Source organism: Somniosus microcephalus, chromosome 18 (assembly GCF_052327205.1).
Source record: "Somniosus microcephalus isolate GS21.2 chromosome 18, FLI_Smic_1.0, whole genome shotgun sequence".
NCBI lineage: Eukaryota > Metazoa > Chordata > Chondrichthyes > Squaliformes > Somniosidae > Somniosus > Somniosus microcephalus.
Genome location: NC_141004.1, coordinates 25,068,334 through 25,088,445, shown reverse-complemented (window position 1 = coordinate 25,088,445; position 20,112 = coordinate 25,068,334). Strand labels below are relative to the sequence as shown.

General features: G+C 43.2%; 1 protein-coding gene across 4 annotated transcripts in view; it reads right to left on the bottom strand.

Moving 5' to 3' along the window:
- LOC147105137 (acidic mammalian chitinase-like) overlaps positions 1 to 19,683 on the bottom strand; it is a 29,357-nt gene extending 9,674 nt beyond the window's left edge. The window contains exons 1-7 of one of the 4 annotated variants that reach the window (XM_086011233.1): positions 19,581 to 19,639; positions 11,360 to 11,454; positions 10,710 to 10,742; positions 9,935 to 10,136; positions 9,662 to 9,718; positions 7,403 to 7,568; positions 268 to 392 (exon numbers count right to left, since the gene is read on the bottom strand). In XM_086011233.1, coding sequence (XP_085867359.1) covers positions 268 to 392; positions 7,403 to 7,568; positions 9,662 to 9,718; positions 9,935 to 10,136; positions 10,710 to 10,742; positions 11,360 to 11,384 — 608 coding nt within the window. In that variant the 5' untranslated portion in view covers positions 11,385 to 11,454; positions 19,581 to 19,639. Of the gene's footprint in view, positions 1 to 267; positions 393 to 7,402; positions 7,569 to 9,661; positions 9,719 to 9,934; positions 10,137 to 10,709; positions 10,743 to 11,359; positions 11,455 to 12,798; positions 12,950 to 19,580 lie in introns of those variants that run through there. The other 3 variants (XM_086011229.1, XM_086011231.1, XM_086011230.1) reach the window with 3 other exon arrangements.
- Positions 19,684 to 20,112: the final 429 nt, after the last annotated feature.

Genomic DNA, 20,112 nt, shown 5'->3' with positions numbered 1-20,112 from the left:
AACCCTCAATCGTAAAAATAGTGTGTGGCGAGGAGCATTAAAAGAGGAAGAAAGTGAGTTAAAAAGGCTGTTTGCACCATGATTGGGAGTAAGGAAGAGTTCTATCCCACAATATGCAAAATTAACATGTTCAAAATCTTTAGCTGCTCTTCGCAAGGCTAATGAAAGTCCTTAAATTTATAGTATTTATAATATTTTAAATGATCCATAATGAAAGTTTTTTCCCCAAAGGTTGTAAGTTTTAATCTTTCTATAAGTCGTACTTACTTTGAAATCTCCGGTATATCATATCCAGCATCAATGGTCTCTTTCCCAGCAGAAACCGCAGCTGTAAGCAGGAGTCTGCTTTTCCCAGTAGCCTGTGCCTCTGTATTAAAGGCTGCTAGCAATTCCTTCAAAAGATGAGTATATTTTCAATTTTAATGATGATAAACATATTTCAGAACATAATTACTGTAGTCACAGCTCCTGTTGATAGTGTACCATTCATGGGCATTCTGTCTCTCTTAAACTGCTGTCATTGGATAAGCATTGGACTTATTTTATGATACTGTATGTACTTCTCTGAGATCTTGGTTAAACTAAATTTGTTTGGGTCATTTTCAGTGCTTGTCTTGCAGCCATTTCAGCCTAAATATTCCAGGACACTTGATTTTTAGAAGAGATAGGCAAAATGGATAAGGAAGCAGGGGGTAGCCCTGATAATAAAGGATGGATAAAGACACTAGAGAGAAAGGATCTTAGCTCAGAAAATTAAGATGTAGACTTACTTTGGGTGGAGCTAATCAACAACAAGGGGCAGAAAACACTGGTGGGTGTACTCCATAGACCCCCAAACAGCAGTTGTAGTGTCGGGCAGAGAAATTAGGAAATTAGAGATATATGTATCAAGGGTAATACAGTAATCATGGAGGAGTTTAATCTTCATAGAGACTGGGCAAACCAAATTTGCAGTAATAGTGTGGAGGAGGATTTAATGGAATGTATTCAAGATGGTTTTCTAGATCAGTATGTCGAGGATCCAACTAGTGAATAGGCTATTTTAGATCTAGTATTGTGCAATGAGAAGGGGTTAATTAATAACCTTATAGTAAAAGAGTCTTTGGGGAAGAGTGAGCATAATATGATATAATTTTATATTGAGTTTGAGTGATTTAGTTAAGTACGAAACTAATGTCTTAAATCTGAACAAAGCAAACTACATAGGTATGAGCGGCAAGTTGACTAAGGTAGGTTGGGAAACTAGATTAAAAGATATGATGGTAGATAATGGCAAATATTTAAAGAATTAATTCATAATTCACAATGAATATACATTCCCTTAAGGAGTAAAAACCCCATGGGATTATTAGCCCAACTGTGGCTAACAAGAGAAGTTAAAGATAGTATTAGATTAAAGGAAGAGGCTTATAATGATGCCAAAAAGAGTATTGAGCCTGAGGATTGGGAGAATTTTAGAATTAAGTAAAAGGATGACCAAGAAATTGATAAAGAAAGAGAAAAGAGAATAGGAGAGTAAATTAGCAAGAGACATAAAAACAGATTGTAAAAGCTTCAATATACAGGAAACTTTGTGTTGTCCGGAGGCGAACCGTCCGGCAAGCTCGAGCCACCGGCAAAAATCAGGAGCCGTTTTTTATTCTTTTCGTTTCTTTTCTTTGCTTTTTTTGAACAGTCAAGCTCTGCAACGTCTGTAGCTAAGCAACAGCTTCAGCTAGAGATGCTACAGAGATGCATGCCGACTGTTTAGAGGCTGTTGCTAAGCAACAGGGTTTGTTGATTCATACAGAGATGAAAATCTCCGTATGTTTCAACATTAGCTCTGGAGTGTACGGCAGTTTTGAGGGAACAGCAGCAGCTCGGTCCCGTCGGTGCCGAATAGCACAAAGTTTCCTGTATATGTAACAAGGAAGAGATTAGCAAAAGTAAATGTGGGTCCCTTAAAGGCAAAGACAAGAAATTATAATGGGGAATAAGGAAACGGCAGAGAGACTAAATGAATACTTTGTTTCTATCTTCACAGTGGAAGACATAGGATTACATAGGATATACGGCACAGAAACAGGCCATTTGGCCCAACCAGTCCATGCCGCTTTTATGCTCCACTCGAGCCTCCTCCCGTCTTTCCTCCTCTAAATCTATCAGCATAACCCTCTATTCCCTTCTCCCTCAGATGTTTGTCCAGCCTCCCCTTAAATGCATCAATACTATTCGCTTCAACCACTCCCTGTGGTAGCGAGTTCCACATTCTCACCACTCTTTGGGCAAAGAAGTTTCTTCTGAATTCCCTATTGGCTTTCTTGGTGACTGTCTTATATTGATGGCCTCTAGTTATGCTCTTCGCCAGAAGTGGAAACATTCTCTCTGTATCCACTCTATCAAAACCTTTCATAATTTTATAGATCTCTATTAGGTCACCCCTCAGCCTTCTTTTTTCAAGAGAAAAGTGACCCAGCATATTCATCCTTTTCTGATATGTATACCCTCGCGTTTCTGGTATTATCCTTGTAAATCTTCTCTGCACCCTCTCCAGTGTCTCTATCATTTTTATAATATGGGGACCAGAACAGCATGCAGTACTCCGAGTGTGGTCTAACCAAGGTTCAATACAGTTTTAGCATAACTTCCCTACTTTTCAATTCTATCCCTCTAGAAATAAACCCTAGTGCTTGCTTTGCATTTTTAATGGCCTTGCTAACCTGTGGTGCAACTTTTAGTGATTTGTGTATTTGTACTCCGAGATCCCTTTGTTTTTTTACCCCAGCTAGACTCGCACCCTCCAAGTGATAAGTGACCTCCTTATTCTTCCTACCAAAATGTAATATCTCACATTTGTCTGTGTTGAACTTCATTTGCCAATTATTTGCCCATTCTGCAAGTTTATTAATGTCCTCCTGTAATTTGTTGCAGCCCTCCTCAGTATTGACACCCCCCCCCAATTTGGTATCATCCACAAATTTAGAAATTGTGTTTTTGATTCAAAGTCTAAATTGTTAATGTAAATTGTGAACAGCAGTGGCCCCAGCACTGATCCTTGTGGAACACCACTACCTACCTTCTGCCACTGTGAATAGCTACCCTTTACTCCCACTCTCTGCTTTCTGTATTGAAGCCAGCCAGCAATCCATTCTGCTACTTGTCCCCTGACTCCACATTCTCTGACCTTATTCATTAGTCTATTATGGGGTATCTTATGGAAGACCTTTTGAAAATCTAGATAAATGACATCTACTGCATTACCATTGTCTATTCTCTGTTACCTCTTCAAAAAAATCAAGAAGGTTGGTCAAGCAAAATTTTCCCGTTTGAAATCCATGCTGACTATTCATCATTATTATATGTTTCATTTCTAGATGTTCTATTCTCTCCTTTAGTAGGGATTCCATTATTTTTCCTACCACCGATGTTAAGCTGACTGGTTTATAATTTCCTGGAAATGTTCTATCTCCCTTCTTAAATATAGATATTACGTTAGCTATCCGCCAGTCCTCTGGCACTACACCTTTTTCTAACAAATTATTAAATATGTGTATTAATGTCTCTGCTATCTCTTCCCTAGATTCTGTTAAAATGCGTGGATGCAATCCATCCAGACCAGGGGTTTTATCCTCTTTGAATTTGATTAGTTTATTTAATATATCCCCTTTTTTAATTTTAAATGCACTTATCGCATTACTCAACTCATCATCCAATGTCATGTCCACCTGTTCAATCTCCCTGGTAAATACCGAAGTGAAATAATTATTTAATATTTCTGCCATCTCCCTCTCATTATCTGTGGTATTGTCTTATCCATCCCTTAATGGCCCTATTCCCATCCCAACCTTCCTTTTTTTTATTGATGTGCCTGTAAAATATTTTACTATTTTGTTTTATGTTCCTTGATAATTTAATTTCATAGTTCCTCTTTGCCTTCCTAATTGTTTTTTTGACTTCTCTTCTAATCACTTTGTATTCTCTCTTATCATGCACTCCTCTGCTGCCTATAAGAACATAAGAAATAGGAGCAGGAATAGGCCACTTGGCCACTCGAGCCTGCTCCGCCATTCAATAAGATCATGGCTGATCTTGGGCTCAAAGCCACTTCCCCACCCACTCCCCATAACCCTTCACTCCCTTATCTTGCAAAAATCTGTCTATCTCCATCTTAAATGTATTTAATGACCCAGCCTCCACGGCTCTCTGGGGCAGAGAATTCCACAGATTTACGACCCTCTGAGAGAAGAAATTCCTCCTCATCTCAGTTCTAATTGGGCGACACTTTTTTCTGAAACTGTGCCCCCGCATTCTAGATTTCCCCATGAGGGGAAACTTCCTCTCTGCATCTACCTTGTCAAGCCCCCTCAGTATCTTATATGTTTCAATAAGATCACCTCTCGTTCTTCTAAATTCCAATGAGTATAGGCCCAGCCTGCTCAACCTTCCCTCATAAGTCAACCCCCTCATCTCTGGAATTAACCTAGTGAATCATCTCTGAACTGCCTCCAATGCAGGTATATCATTCCTTAAATAAGGAGACCAAAACTGTATGCAGTACTCAAGGTGTGGTCTCACCAATACCCTGTACAGTTGTAGCAGAACTTCCCTGCTTTTATACTCCAACCCCTTTGAAATAAAGGCCAACATTCCATTTGCCTTTATGATTACTTGCTGCACCTGCATGCTAACTTTTTGTGTTTCATGCTCAAGGACCCCCAGGGCCCTCTGAACTGTAGCATTTTGTACTCTCCATTTAAATAATAATTTGCTTTTTTATTTTTCCTGTCAAAGTGTATAACCTCGCACATACTCCATCTGCCAAATGTCTGCTCACTTAATTAGCCTGTTTATATCCCTTTGCAGGTTCTTTGAATCCTCTGCACAACTTGCTTTTCCACCCATCTTTGTATTATCCACAAACTTGGCTACAGTACACTCAGTCCCTTCATCCAAGCCATTAATGTAGATTGTAAATAGTTGAGGCCCGAGCACTGACCCCTGTGGCACCCCACTAGTTACCGTTTGCCAACCGGAAAATGACCCATTTAACCCGACTCTCTGCTTTCTGTTAGTTAGCCAATTCAGAGGGAGCTTGTACACAGTTCAAAGTAAATTAACATGCAGGTACAGCAAGCATTTAGGAAAGCAAATGGTATATTATACTCCTATTCCTTTGTAATAAAGGCTAAGAGTAAAGAAGTCTTACTACAATTATATAGGGCCCTGGTGAGACCACACCTGGAGTACTCTATGATTTTGGTCTCCTTACCTAAGAAAGGATATACTTGCCTTAGAGGGAATGCAACGAAGGTTCACTGGACTAATTAAAAAAAAAATTCCTTCATGGGATGTGGACATTGCTAGCTAGGCCAACATTTATTGCCCATCCCTAATTGCCCTTGAGAAGGTGGTGGTGGGCCATCTTCTTGAACCACTGCAGTCTGTGTGGTGAAGGTACTCCCATAGTGTTATTAGGGAGGGAGTTCCAGGATTTTGACCCAGTGACGATGAAGGATCAGCGATATACTTTTAAGTCATGATGGTGTGTGACTTGGAAGGGAACTTGCAGGTGATGGTGTCCCCATGCGCCTGCAGCCCTTGTCCTTCTAGGTGGAAGAGGTCGCGGGTTTGGGAGGTGCTGTCAAAGAAGCCTTGGCAAGTTGCTGCAGTGCATCTTATAGATGGTACACACTGCATCCATGGTGCGCTGGTGTTGGATGGAGTGAATGTTTAAGGTGGTGGATGGGGTGCCAATCAAGCGGACTGCTTTGTCCTGGATGGTGTCGAGCTTCTTGAGTATTGTTGGAGCTGCACTCATCCAGGCAAGTGGAGAGTATTCCATCACACTCCTGACTTGTGCCTTGTAGATGGTGGAAAGATGTGTCTTGTATATGGGGAGTCAGGAGGTGAGACACTCACCGCAGAATACCCAGCCTCTGACCTGCTCTTGTTGCCACAGTATTTATGTGCATGGTCCAGTTAAGTTCCTGGTCAATGGTGACCCCAGGATATTGTTGGAGGGGAATTCGGCGATGGTAATGCCATTGAATGTCAAGGGGCGGTGGTTAGACTCTTTCTTGTTGGAGATGGTCATTGCCTGGCACTTGTGTGGCACGAATGTTACCTGCCACTTATCAGCCCAGGCCTGAGTGTCGTCCAGGTCTTGCTGCTTGCTACATATTACATAGGATGACAGGATTTTCCTACATATTCCCTAGAGTTTATAAGAATGAGAGATGATCTCATTGATCATATAAAATTCTTAAAGGGCTTGTCAGGGTAGATGCTGGGAGGAAGTTTCCCCTGGCTGGGGAGACTAGAACTAGGGGTCACGGTCTCAGAATAAGTGTCGGCCATTTAGGACTGAGATGAGGAGAAATCTCTTCACTCAAAGGGTTGAGAATCTTTGGAATTCTCTACCCCGGAGGGCTGTGGATGCTCAGTCGTTGAGTATATTCAAGGCTGAGATCGATAGATTTTTGGATACTAAGGGAATCAAGCGATATGGGGATAGTGCGGGAAGGTGGAGGTAGAAGATCAGCCATGATCTTGTTGAATGGGGGAGCAGGCTCGAGGGGCTGAAAGGCCTACTCCTGCTCCTGAGTCTTACATTCTTATTTTCATGAAGATGTGGCCTTACTGACATTGGGGTGCATTATTGGTTTTTGGGTTTCTATAGCACTCCTCATTTGCACTTGTTTTGTTGTTCCACACTGTCTAAAGCTTTTAGCAGAAATAAAATCTTGTATAAAAGGAAAGAGATGTAAGAGATTTTGGGGGAGAAATTCCCCTAGAGGGCCATTTGGGGCGCTAAGTCAAAAATGTTTGAAAAGTTAGCGCCAGGCATTAACCTTTTCAAACATTTGAGAAATTCCCATTTTTTGCCCCAAGAGGGAAGTGGAGCACTGAATCAAGCTGAGTGCCAAGCTGACTGAACGCGGCACTCAGCCTGCGTCCAATGCTCAGAATTTTTAAAAAATATTTTTAAATTGGCGATTTTTTTTTCATGTCGGCTGCCTACCGCACCTTTAGATGGCGCCCCACAAGCGGCCGGCCTCATTGTTCACGATCCCGGCAGCAGTCGGTAACATCACCCGGCACTGCAGCGGGGCGCGAGGGGGAATCTTTCTCCCGAGGCGCGACTGGGGCGCTGCACCCAGAGATGACATCATGATCTCTGGGCGCAGAATATCGTGGCGATACCCAGTAGCGCCGCCGCTAACCTCCTGCAGATTTTTGTGGGAGGTGCGCTTATCGCCTCGGGGGGGCGGGGCGAAAAGCCATTTGTGTCCCGTTAGTGCCTCCCACTGGAGGAGCAAACAAGGGGAATTTCACCCCCTTTGTTACTGAAGTAGGCACAAAGCTGTTTTTCTGTAATGCTCCTACAAGATGTTGCATTAAAGATTAGCCGTGGACCTTTCACCTTGACCAAGACTGTGAAACGTTGTTTATCTTCAGCTGGACTGCCTCGAGAGCCAGGGTACTCCCAGTCCAGGTCTAAACCATCAAATCCGTGCTTCCGCAGAAAGGTGACTACGGAACTGATGAATGTTGCTCGATTTTGCGGTGTAGCGACCATGTTGGTAAATCTAATCACGGGAACAGATTGGAAATCGAGAAAGCATTAAATTCATCAATCTCCTTTTGAGAACCGATTAGGTATTTCTTTCTGACCAGTACTGTTCCTTTGAACACTTAACATCCTCATACTAAACTCCACTGTTTAACAGTTTAATGCCTGCATTTAAGAAAAAAAGCACAGAGAAATTTAGTATGAGTATGTTAAAGCTTCACGCAGGAACAGTGTCCCTATCTACTGACATTTCCGTCATTATCCCAAAAATTCTTCCTGAATAATTTTCTCTCTAAATATGCAGAATTTTACATAAGTGAAGTTGTGCAATGGTAGATCTGTACCTGGGATTTATTTGACATTCCTTTGTTTGGGGTTAAATTTCTGGCACAGATTGAAACTCAATCTTATTCGGATAGTCTAGTTCCAACGAGAAGTGATACAATGGCTTCTGAGCTGCATTGTTGAATTTCAATTGGGTTCAGTAATGGACTTCTACTCTCCAATTTTATCGTCATTTGTTTGCTGCACGTGAATGTTGCAGAAGGGAGAAGAGGAACTTATAGCTATGGGGTGATTTGTACAGAAGGGGTTTTTTGATGCAAAATTCAAAATGGTGACAATTTAGTGTTGACATCTTTCTGGGATTACATTAAGCTGTATCTGTAGTTTTAAAAAAAACAGGCTTGCCTCCAAGTCAGAAGGTTCTGGGTTCAAGTCCCGCTCTAGAGACTTATGCGCTTCATCTAGACTGACACTTCAGTTCAGTGCAGTGCTGAGGGGTGCTGCACTGTCGGAGGTGCCATCTTTCGGATAAGACGTTAAGCCAAAGCCCCGTGTGACCTCTCGGGTGGACATAAAAGATTCAATGGCACTATTTCGAACAATAGCAGGGGAGTTTGCCCCAGTATCCCTCAACCAACATCGTTAAAACAGATTATCTGGTCAATTTGCTGTGCACAAATTAGCTGCTGCATTTCCTACGTTACAGCAGTGACTACACTTCACAAGTACTTTATTGGTTGTAAAGCGTTTTGCAATGTCTTGAGGTCGTGAAAGGCATTACATAAATGCAAGTTCTGTCATGGAGAACTCTTTACTCCTGTTTTTCTCGTTTCATGTAATATTAAAGTCTAATTGTACATTTTCAAAGCAGTACATGTTCTGTAAATGTCACGCAGGTGCAGAGGACTATTAAGGAACAGAAACACCATCCATTCATGCTGGTCACGAGCAGCTAGGAACAGTTTTTCTGTATGTGTGAGGCTGTGCAAATACTGAGAATTCCCTCGGAGCCCGGTCCTAACTTCGAAAGACAGTCGTAGTTCCCCAAAGTAAAACCGAAAGACAGGAACTACAATCACTGAAAAGGCCTTTTTAATTGGTCATGGCAATATAAAAAAAAATTCTTCAGAGAAAGAGTAATCAAGGTATGGAATAGGCATCCAGGAAGAGTAAAAAAAGAACGAACTTGTATTTATATAGCACCTTTCACATTCTCAGGATGTCCCAAAGTATTTTTTTTTTAAATGGAGTTACTGTTGTTGAGTAAGGCATGGTGGACATGAAACATTAAAATCATTTAAGAAGCAATCGGATGTTGCAATGGGGGGACTTGAAGGCATTTCTGTATGAATGTACCAAGAATGACCTTCCTCATCTTTAATGGTCTTGTGCAGTTGTGAAATACAAAGACAGTATGGGGGGAAATAATCCCAGCCACATGGTCAGTGGCACACTCTACACACACAATCCTCGATGATAGAAAATTTGTAATTTATCAGAAGAGCAAACCCACAAACCTCCCGGTCCTGCAGACGCTGGTTGGAAAACCAATGGCTTAGAGTTAAATTCCTGCTAAAATGGCCACATTCCTTGGGTTGTCTGTCTGACTGGGCAATCTACATTTCTCAGCAACTAAATGAGAAATCTAATAGGAAGCCTGGAAGCCTAGGTGTGTGTTGCCATGGTTCTGTTTCATAATTGAAAATTGCCAATTTCATTTTACTAGATAAACAGAGAAACACTGACTGATATTTCTCAACTCTCGGCTCACTGAACTTTGGGACTTTTACTATTTTGTGAAATTGAAAATGTTATCAATTTTACCTGGTGGTACCAAAATTCCAACCTCCAATGGCTAAATGTGTTTTCAGATTATTATTTCTGTTAAGAGAAAGAATCGAAACCATGAATGTCAATATTGCAGTAAGTTTGGAGCATATTTCATCAACATTTACTTTCTCTAGCCATATAAAGAATACACACCAATTATGTCAGTGATCAGAATTTTTATGTAATTGAACGTGAGAATAATTGTCATTTGTAAAACGAATCTGCAATTTGTAACCAACACAGCTCAGAGGGAATGATATGACTTACTTATTTTTCAGATCATTGAACCTCTTGTACATAGCTTCATCATTCCATTCAAAGGTGGTGATTTTGTAGTTGGTCATGCTGGCAAAGGCATAAATCAGGTGGGTGCACAGGAAGGGGTCGACGTTTTCTGGGAAGAATTTACCACCTTCTGGTCTGTACTGAGACCAGTTTGTGTAGTAACAAACCAGTTTGTAGGAGGAGACTAAAGTGTGAAGAAAATGTTGCAGTTATCTCAAATATTAAAGACAATAAGGTGGCAAAACTGAAGGACAACACATGACACACTTTACTGAATCCTTGACCCTGATGGGAATAAACCTTTGATGGGGTTCGAAGGGTACTTTCACTTTTGTTCACAGGGAGACTTTTGCATTGATCATTGAAGTAAATTGTTTGCCTTCAGAGCTCCTGCCACAGAGCTCTGCACATTAAAGGGAATTTGGGATCAAACCTCACACAAATTTTGTCAATTAATATTAATTTGCACATTTTAATTTGCACTGAAGACAAAAAAATTACCCCCCAACCATGTTGAGAGGAACCCGATCAACGGGCAGAAAGAGGAAAAGCATCGATTCAGCTGCCTGTTGTATATCTCTCCCGATTTTCATTATCTTCAGTGTTTAAAGCAAATTCCAGTTCTTAAACTGCCATGGTGGGATTTGAACTCGCGTTCTGCTGGGTTACTACTCCAGTAAAATAACCACTACATTACCATACCCTGGGCCAATGGACTGTACCACTTTCTATAAACTATAAATGTGCAATGACTTACCCAGCGATACATGGAGTAAAAAGACCAAACTCACTGAAATAAAAAATAAATACATATTTTTATTTCATATCACATTTAGAAAAATTGTATAAAATACCTGCAGAAATTTAGTGTTGAAAGGATACATTAAAAACTAATTTAAATTAATATTTTAATTTGATTATTCTGTGACAAATAGGTATATTCTAACATCTATGTCTTAAGTCAATTGCTATACTGTATAATCTACTTTCTATGTCTTTGATGTTGACTTTCTCTTAACATAGTGACTCCAGGACTTGAGCACTTTATGTAGGCTGACAGTTTGTGAAAAATCTAATCGATCTAGACATATGAGGATAATTTCCTGAGTATGTGCTGGGATTAAGAAGACCCACCCTCTCCCAGCACACACTGGACAATCGCAGGGATGATGCCGCATCGACGGTGGTGCTGCCTGTTGGATGAGATGTTAAACTGTGCCGTCGTCTGTCTGTTCATGTGGCTGTAAAGGAATCCATGACTCTATGTGAACAACATCCACACGAACAGACAGATGGCAAGAAACAGATGGCCTGCCGATGAAAACTACCGTCCGGTTATGTGGCCGCATTTACCATTTCAGTTAGTTTGAAATAAAGAAAATTTGATACAAGATATACAATGCTTACCAGTCAAGAGAAGTGCCTTCCCCATCCTAGTGCTTTGAAGCAGTTCGGTCACTGGTTTTGCATGCGGTGGTGCCTTTGATAGTGTGTGTACGACACTTAAAAAAGGATCTGTACTGATTAGTGCATGGCACTGCCTTTTATAATTTGATCCACGTATCGCAATAGTTCCCGTAGACATACAGTATTTGCATTTTAGGGAAATGTGCATTAAGCAAGAGTTGTTTTGAAAGGCTACATCATCTGACTTCAGTTTTGCAATGTGTTTACAGCAAATGTAAATCGTTCAGGAATCACAATCACAGAATCACAGAAACCCCACAGTGCAGATAGAGGCCATTTCGGCCCATCGAGCCTGCACCGACACATATCCCACCCGATCCCCGTAACCCCTACTCCAACACATATCCCACCCTATCCCCGTAACCCCATGTATTTAATCCCCCTAACACTAAGGGTCAATTTATCATAGCCAATCAACCTAACCCGCACATCTTTGGACTGTGGGAGGAAACCGGAGCACCCGGAGGAAACCCACGCAAACACAGGGAGAATGTGCAAACTCCACACAGGAATTTATAATTTAGAATTTTCACAACTTTGTGAGCAAGTTGCTCTCTTATGTTTAATGAAAAGAGATATGCGGCGTATAAAACATTCAGATCAGCTGGTCTTTCCAGCCTTGGTGGGCTTTGGTGGCGCTGGCTTGGAGAGATTCACAGAACAAATAGTTAGAAGTGTTTGTCGAGATACATATGGCCTATCATCACAGCAGAGCTAACGTAGTTTATCAATGCACTGCGGCTGAGACTGTGCTGCTAGCTATTCCCAGTGCTTTATAATATTTATACACACGATGCGGATGAAGAAATTAAATGATAATGGCGCGATTGTCACCCAAATTGCAGTGAAGTACCGCGGGACTCAAACTGCAGTGGGATGAACTTTTGCATGTGCAATACATCAAGTTGAGTAACAAAGTATGTAATTTCATCAGAACAACAATTGATCTACTGCATCTGTTAAAGTGTTGAAATAAATATGTCCTAATTTGTTTACGCAGATTGCAGGTTCGAGTCCCGAGAGGTTGCTATGATGCGGGCACTTGGCCCTAGGCTACGGTCAATGATTTGGCTTGTCAATCTCAATTGGGAATAACAAGACTTTATTGTATGTAATCAACCACCACCTGGACTGAAGGGTGTGTTGATGCAGGGTGGGGGAACACAAGCACAGTCACAAGATTGGTAAATGAAAAACAGCAGTTAGCTGTGTTTTATTTTTAGAAAACGGGGAAAAAAGGTTCACGTCTGGCAAAATCCAAAAACACGACGTTCAAAAAGAAAAATGAAGAACAAAACCATCACCCACCCCGGATGGTTAGGAAGGCAGTCCTTAAATCAGTTTTCTCCAAAAAAAACAATAAGCCAGGGTTACTTTACCACTGGATCTTTCTCAGCCGGTCCAGGGATCACATCAGGCTCTCAGAACGAAACAATATTCCACCCAGGTTCAACAGCAAACCTCTCTGTGGCAGCCACAACCTTTGGGCCTCTCCTCAGGCACTGACCCTGAAGGGATGCACTAGTTTGCCTTTTGAACTCCTGAGCTGATGGGTAGATTTGCCTCAGGTGTGTTGGAGGTGGGTGTGGCCTTCACCTGAATTGGAGTGAGAGGGGGACTTTGTCTCCATCTAGTGGCCACATACCGTCCATCCACCACAAACCGCCCCCATAGCTCACATGTACCATTAGCAGAATGAATCATACACTCAATATTTAAGCAACAATTAACAGAATCAAATTACCAGGATGCAAAATTGGCTCAGTTTGCAGGAAGCAAAGGGTAATGGTCGATGGATGTTATTGTGACTGGAAGGTTGTTTCTGGTGGGGTTCCACAGGGCTCAGTACTGGGTCCCTTGATTTTTGTGATATATATCAATGATTTAGACTTCAATGTAGGGGGCATGATTAAGAAGTTTGAAGATGATACAGAAATTGGCCGTGTGATTGATAGTGAGGATGAAAGCTGTAGACTGCAGGAAGATATCAATGGACTGGTCAGGTGGGAAGAAAAGTGGTAAATGGAATTCAATCATGAGAAGTGTGAGGTAATGCATTTGGGGAGGGCTAACAAGGCAAGGGAATACACAATAAATGGTAGGACACTGAGAAGTGTTGAGGAACTGAGGGAGCTTGGAGTGCACGTCCACAGATCCCTGAAGGTAGCAGGACAGGTAGATAAAGTGGTTAAGAAGGCATACAGGATACTTTCCTTTATTAGCTGAGGCATAGAATATAAGAGCAAGGAGGTTATGCTTGAACTGTATAAAACACTAGTTAGGCCACAGCTAGAGTACTGCGTACAGTTCTGGTCATCACATTAAAGGAAGGATGTGATTGCACTAGAGAGGGTACAGAGGAGATTTACGAGGATGTTGCCAGGACTAGCGAATTTTAGCTATGAGGAAAGATTGGATAGGCTGGGGTTGTTTTCTTTGGAACAGAGGAGGCTGAAGGGAGCCTTGATTGAGGTGTATAAAATTCTGAGGGGCCTAGATATAGATAGGAATGACCTAATTCCCTTAGCAGAGAGGTCAATAACCAGGGCACATAGATTTAAAGTAATTGGTAGAAGGATTAGAGGGGAGTTGAGGAGAAATGTTTTCACCTCTCTCACTATCACTAGAGAAAATGCACAAGGCAAGCTAATGGGACTAAAGGCTGACAAGTCCCCTGGACCTGATGGCCTGCATCTTAGGGTCTTAAAAGAGGTGGCTGCAGAAATAGTGGAGGCATTGGTTGTGATCTTCCAAAATTCCCTAGATTCTGGAAAGGTCCCAGCGGACTTGAAAACCGCAAATGTAATGCCACTATTGAAGAAAGTAGGGAGACAGAAAGCAGGAAAATATAGGCCGGTTAGCTTAACATCTGTCATTTGAAAAATGCTGGACTCCATTATTAAGGGAGGAGTAGCAGGACATTTAGAAAATCATAATACAATCAAGCAGAGTCAACATAATTTTACGAAAGGGAAATCATGTTTGGCAAATTTATTAGAGTTCTTTGGGGATGTAACAAACAGGGTGGATAAAGGGGAACCAGTAGATGTAGTGTATTTGGATTTCCAAAAGGCATTCGAGAAGGTGCCACATAAAAGGTTACTGCACAAGATAAGAATTCACAGTGTTGGGGGTGATATATTAGCATGGACAGGGGATTGGCTAACTAACAGAAAACAGAGAGTCAGGATAAATGGGTCATTTTCAGGTTGGCAAACTGTAACTAGTGGGGTGCCACAGGGATCAGTGCTGGGGCCTCAACTATTTACAATCTATATTACTGACTTTGATGAAGGGACTGAGTGTACTGTAGCCAAGTTTGCTGATGATACAAAGATAGGTGGGAAAGCAAGTTGTGTGGAGGACACAGAGTCTGCAAAGAGATAGGTAGGTTATGTGAATGGGCAAAATTTGGCAGATGGAGTATAATGTGGGGAAATTTGAGGTTATCTACTTTGGTAGGAAGAATAGAAAAGCAAAATATTATTTAAATGGAGAGAGACTATAGAATGTTGCGGAACAGATGGATCTGGGTGTCCTTGTACATGAAACACAAAAAGTTAGCATGCAGGTACAGCAAGTAATTAGGAAGGCAAATGGAATGTTGGCCTTTATTGCAAGGGGGATGGAGTATAAAAGTAGGGAAGTCTTGCTACAACTGTACAGGGCGTTGGTGAGACCACACCTGGAGTACTGTGTACAGTTTTGGCCACCTTATTTAAGGAGTGATATACTTGGAGGGTGTTCAGCGAAGTTCACGAGGTTGATTCCTGAGCTGGAAAGGTTGAGCAGGTTGGGCCTATACTCATTGGAGTTTAGAAGAATGCGAGGGGATCTTATTGAAACATATAAGATTCTGAGGGGGCTTGACAGGGTATATGCCGAGAGGATGTTTCCTCTCATGGGGGAATCTAGAATTAGGGGGCATAATTTCAGGATAAGGGGTCGCCCATTTAAGACAGAGATGAGGAGGAATTTCTTCTCTGAGGGTCATGAATCTTTGGAATTCTCTACCCCAGAGAGCTGTGGAGGCGGAGTCAGTGAATATATTCAAGGCAGAAATAGACAGATATTTGAGCTACAGGGGAGTCAAGGGTTATGGGGAGCGGGCGGGAAAGTGGAGTTGAGGCCAAGATCAGATCAGCCGTGATCTTATTGAATGGCAGAGCAGGCTCGAAGGACCGAATGGCCTACCGCTCCTATTTCCTATGTTCTTATGTTCGCCCAGAGGGTGGTGGGGGTCTGGAACTCACTGCCTAAAAGGATGGTAGAGGCAGAAACCCTCATCACATTTACAAAGTACTTGGATATGCACTTGAACTGCCGTAACCTACAGGGCTACGGACCAAGAGCTGGAAAGTGGGATTAGGCTGGGTAGCTCTTTTTTGGCCGGCACAGACACGATGGGCCGAATGGCCGCCTTCTGTGCTGTAAATTTTGATGATTCTGTGAATCGACTGTCAAAGCATGCAACTATATAAGTTGTTAACAATTAACGAGGTTATGGCCATCCAAGGACATCTAATAATTAACGAGGCATCACACACATCCTGATTGTGGCTCCGCTCAGTCTAGCTTCATCCAGCCAATATCTTGTCCCATTACTACCGCCTTTTGCCCTGCACCATCATCCCTTTTATTATTTAATCACTCATAAGCACATAAGAAATAGGAGAAGGAGTAGACCATTCGGCCCTTTGGGCCTGCTCCCCCATTCAATAAGATCTTCTACCTCAACTCCACCTACCCGCCCTATATTCATATCCCTTGATTCCCTTAATATCCAAAAATTTATCACTCTCTGTCTTGAATATACTCAATGACTGAACATCTTCAGCCCTCTGGGGTAGAGAAGTCCAAAGATTCACAACCCTTCGAGTGAAAAAATGTCTCCTTATCTCAGTCCAAAATGGCCGACCCCTTATTCTGAGTCTGTGACCCCTAGTTCTAGACTCCCCAGCCAGGGGAAACATCCTCCCTGCATCTACCCTGTCAAGCCCTCTTAGAATTGTATATGTTTCAATGAGATCATCGCTCATTCTTCTAAACGCTAGGGAATATAGTCCTAGTCTACTCAATCTGAATCATCTTCAGCTGCTTCATCAATGGCCTTCCCTCCATCATAAGGTCAGAAGTGGGGATGTTTGCTGATGACTGCACCATGTTCACTGCCATTCGCAACTCCTCAGATAATGAAGAAGTTCATGCCAGCATGCAACAAGACCTGGACGACGTTCAGGCTTGGGTTGATAAGTGGCAGGTAACATTCGCGCCACAGAAGTGCCAGGCAATGACTATCTCCAACAAGCAAGAGTCTAACCACCGCCCCTTGACATTCAACGGCATTACCATCGCCAAATCCCCCAAAATCAATATCCTGGTGGTCACCATTGACCAGAAACTTAACTGGATCAGCCACATAAATACTGTGGAAACAAGAGCAGGTCAGAGGCTAGGTATTCTGCGGTGAGTGTCTCACCTCCTGACTCCCCAAAGCCTTACCACCATCTACAAGGCACAAGTAAGGAGTGTGATGGAATACTCTCCACTTGCCTGGATGAGTGCAGCTCCAACAACACCCAAGAAGCTCGACACCATCCAGGACAAAGCAGCCCGTTTGATTGGCACCCCACCCACCACCTTAAACATTCACTCCCTCCACCGTGGCTGCAGTGTGTACCATCTACAAGATGCACTGCAGCAGCTCGCCAAGGCTTCTTCGGCAGCACCTCCCAAACCCGTGATCTCTTCCACCTAGAAGGACAAGGGCAGCAGGCGCATGGGAACACCACCACCTCCAAGTTCCCCTCCAAGTCACACACCATCCTGACTTAGAAGTATATCGCCGATCTTTCATCGTCGCTGGGTCAAAATCCTGAAACTCCCTACCTAACAGCACTGTGGGAGTACCATCACCACATGGACTGCAGTGGTTCAAGAAGGAGGCTCACCACCACCTTCTCAAGGGCAGCTAGGGATGGGCAATAAATTCTGGCCTTGCCAGCGACACCCACATCCCATGAATGAATAAAAACAAACACGCAACGAGGTCTGGCTCCCCACGGTCTCTCAGGGAGTCCACCATCCTTTGCAGACTGCCAAGGATGGGTTCCATGGTGTGCACAGTGCTCTGTGCAATGTTCGAGGCGGACTCCTCCACGCTCCTTACCATTGCTGACAGGCTCTCGGGCACCCTTGCCATTGCACCTATGATCTCCGTGTGCATGCCCATCACCCTGCTTGTGAATGCCTCCCATTGAGGTCGTCTGAGTCCTGTGCAGCAGAACTCTCACGTGAACTCGCCCTCCGGGGAGCTGGCTCCCGAGCTACCCTTTCCCCCTGGCCTTGCTGCAGCCCGCTTGTTCCCGGTGCATCACCCAGTGCAGACCCCTCTTCTAAACTTGCCTCTAAAGATCACGTAGTGCCAGTATCTGAGGTGGTGCCTGTGGGTGAGACATGCAGTGACGCGATGCTTTCTTCCTCCTCTTCTTCCGCCTCACTCTCACTGGGAGGCTCAGGGACAGGCTGGTCAAATGGTTGCTGGTTACCTGAAAGCATAAAGGCACAAGACTCACGTTAAGGTGAGGGCAGGGGGGCAGGAAGGGTGCAAGGAATGCAGACAATATAATGAGCTGGAAAGTTGGAAAGATTTGTGCTGTGAGGGGGAGGTGGGGTGAGCGAAAGAGAGGGGATGAGCATACCGTTTGATGTAAGAAAACTACTAAGCACTTGGTTTGAGTTTAAAACAAGGCTTTAATCAACTGTTTCACAACCATGAGTTCTAGTCACATCACTAGTTCCTGGTTACAAAAACGTCCTGAGCAAGCTGGGCCCACGCCCAAGTATTTATACTTTCCTTGGATGGCGCCACCAGCTGGCTGCCCAGTGTTATCTCATGAGTCATTTCTACATGAATGGCAAGATTCATGACACCGTTGTTGCCCCCAAGGGGGTCGACGTCGCTGACGGCCACGGCACCCACCACCTGGTGCCCAATGAATCTCGACACTCCTCCAGGTCTGTAAGCTGTTGGATGTCCGCTTCACCCCAGCCTGTTCGTTGCTTCTCTCTCCTATTGTGGGCCAGCTTGGCCTGCAAGAGAAAGGAAAGTGTGTGCGTGAGTGTGCAGCTGTGTGTTTGGGATATGTGCCTGCCATAGTTGAATAGCTATGATTGTAGGCAAGGCGTGAGATGTGGATGTGAGTTTGAGTAGGTGGAGATGCTTGGTGGGTGAGTGGTGGGGGTGTGGTGGTTTGTGCAATGTGTACAGACTGAGCTTCAGATGCTGGTATGTAGGACTTGTTGAAGCATGTACTCACCCTGACCACCCGAGTGAGGTTGTTGAATTTTTTACAGCACTGTGTGAGGGTCCTGAGGACCACACTGCTGGCCAAGACATCCTGGGCCACTTCCCTCCACATTGCCCTGAAGACCTGGGGAAATGGCCTCCTGCCAGTGGCCGGGAACAGCACTGCCCTCCTTCTTTCGACTGCCGAGACCAATGCCTGGTCGCTGAAACGGTGAGCTCTCTCCCTGGGACTGGGATCAGCCATGAGGATAAGAGGTGTAGCTGTTGAGTTGCTTAGAGGTCGCCTTCAGAGTCAGCAATGTTGAGAATGAGGTTGTACTGAATCTTCAACCTCCCGTTTAAGAACTGGAAGGAGCCAGTGTGAATGATGAGTCCCAATTGGACTGCACCTGAAATTGGTTCTAGCTCTCTGTGTGTAGCACCCTAAGTTAGATGATTAACGCTTGATTTAGTGCTCCAGTTTTCTATTGGAGCGCTAACAATGAATTTAGTGGGAGGTCAGAAAGATTAGCGGCTGGCGCTAATTCTCCAACTTTTTAAAATTTATCGCCCCAATTGGGGCGATGGTAAATTTCTAGCCCTGTAAGAATTAAGTGTTACAGAAAAACAACACCAGGAGCACTGCTTTAAGGCAACCCAGAAAGTAGAACAAGAAGCAAAGGCTAAAATTGAAGAAAGGTCAAATTATGACTGATATCAGGGGGAAAATCTTCATAGACTGTGATCAACATGCCTTATGTGCACGTTAGTGGAGGCAAAGATCACAGGGTGCAGTCACATATTGCTCTGTCATTTCCGATAGGAGGCCCTGTGTGTGGAGGCCTCCTATCGGAAAAAAATCTAGGCCCTTACCTGAGGGCTCCGAGGTCCGGACACTTCCAATCCTGGGCCTCTCCACAGTTGAAATGCGCAGGGCCCACATATCCACGGGGCGCAGGCGGTTCACAAGCATCCCTGGGATCACGTGGGCCAGGCGAGCCAATGGGAGAAGGGAATCCCCCTTCATACGTTTGACAGATAGACCTGTCAAATATATGAATGGGGATCACTGAAAAAAGACATCAAAACATTAAATACATTTTTTAAAAAACCATCACGTTTTTAAAATGAGTTAAAATTACATTAAATTAAATATTTTAAACAAAAATTAAATTTTTTGAAAAAAATATTTAAAGTTTTTTACAGGGCTAAAAATAAACTTACCTTTTTTAAAAGTATTTTAAAATTATAAAGGAGTGAAAAATAATTTTTTAAAACTTTTTAAAACTCTTATGCTGGTAAAAGCAGGCCTTACGCACGCTTTTACCAGGCGTAAGATTTTTAAAGGTTTTCAGCGGGCGGAGGTTCTGCAGAAAGCGGAACTCTCCCCCCGCAGAGGCCCTTC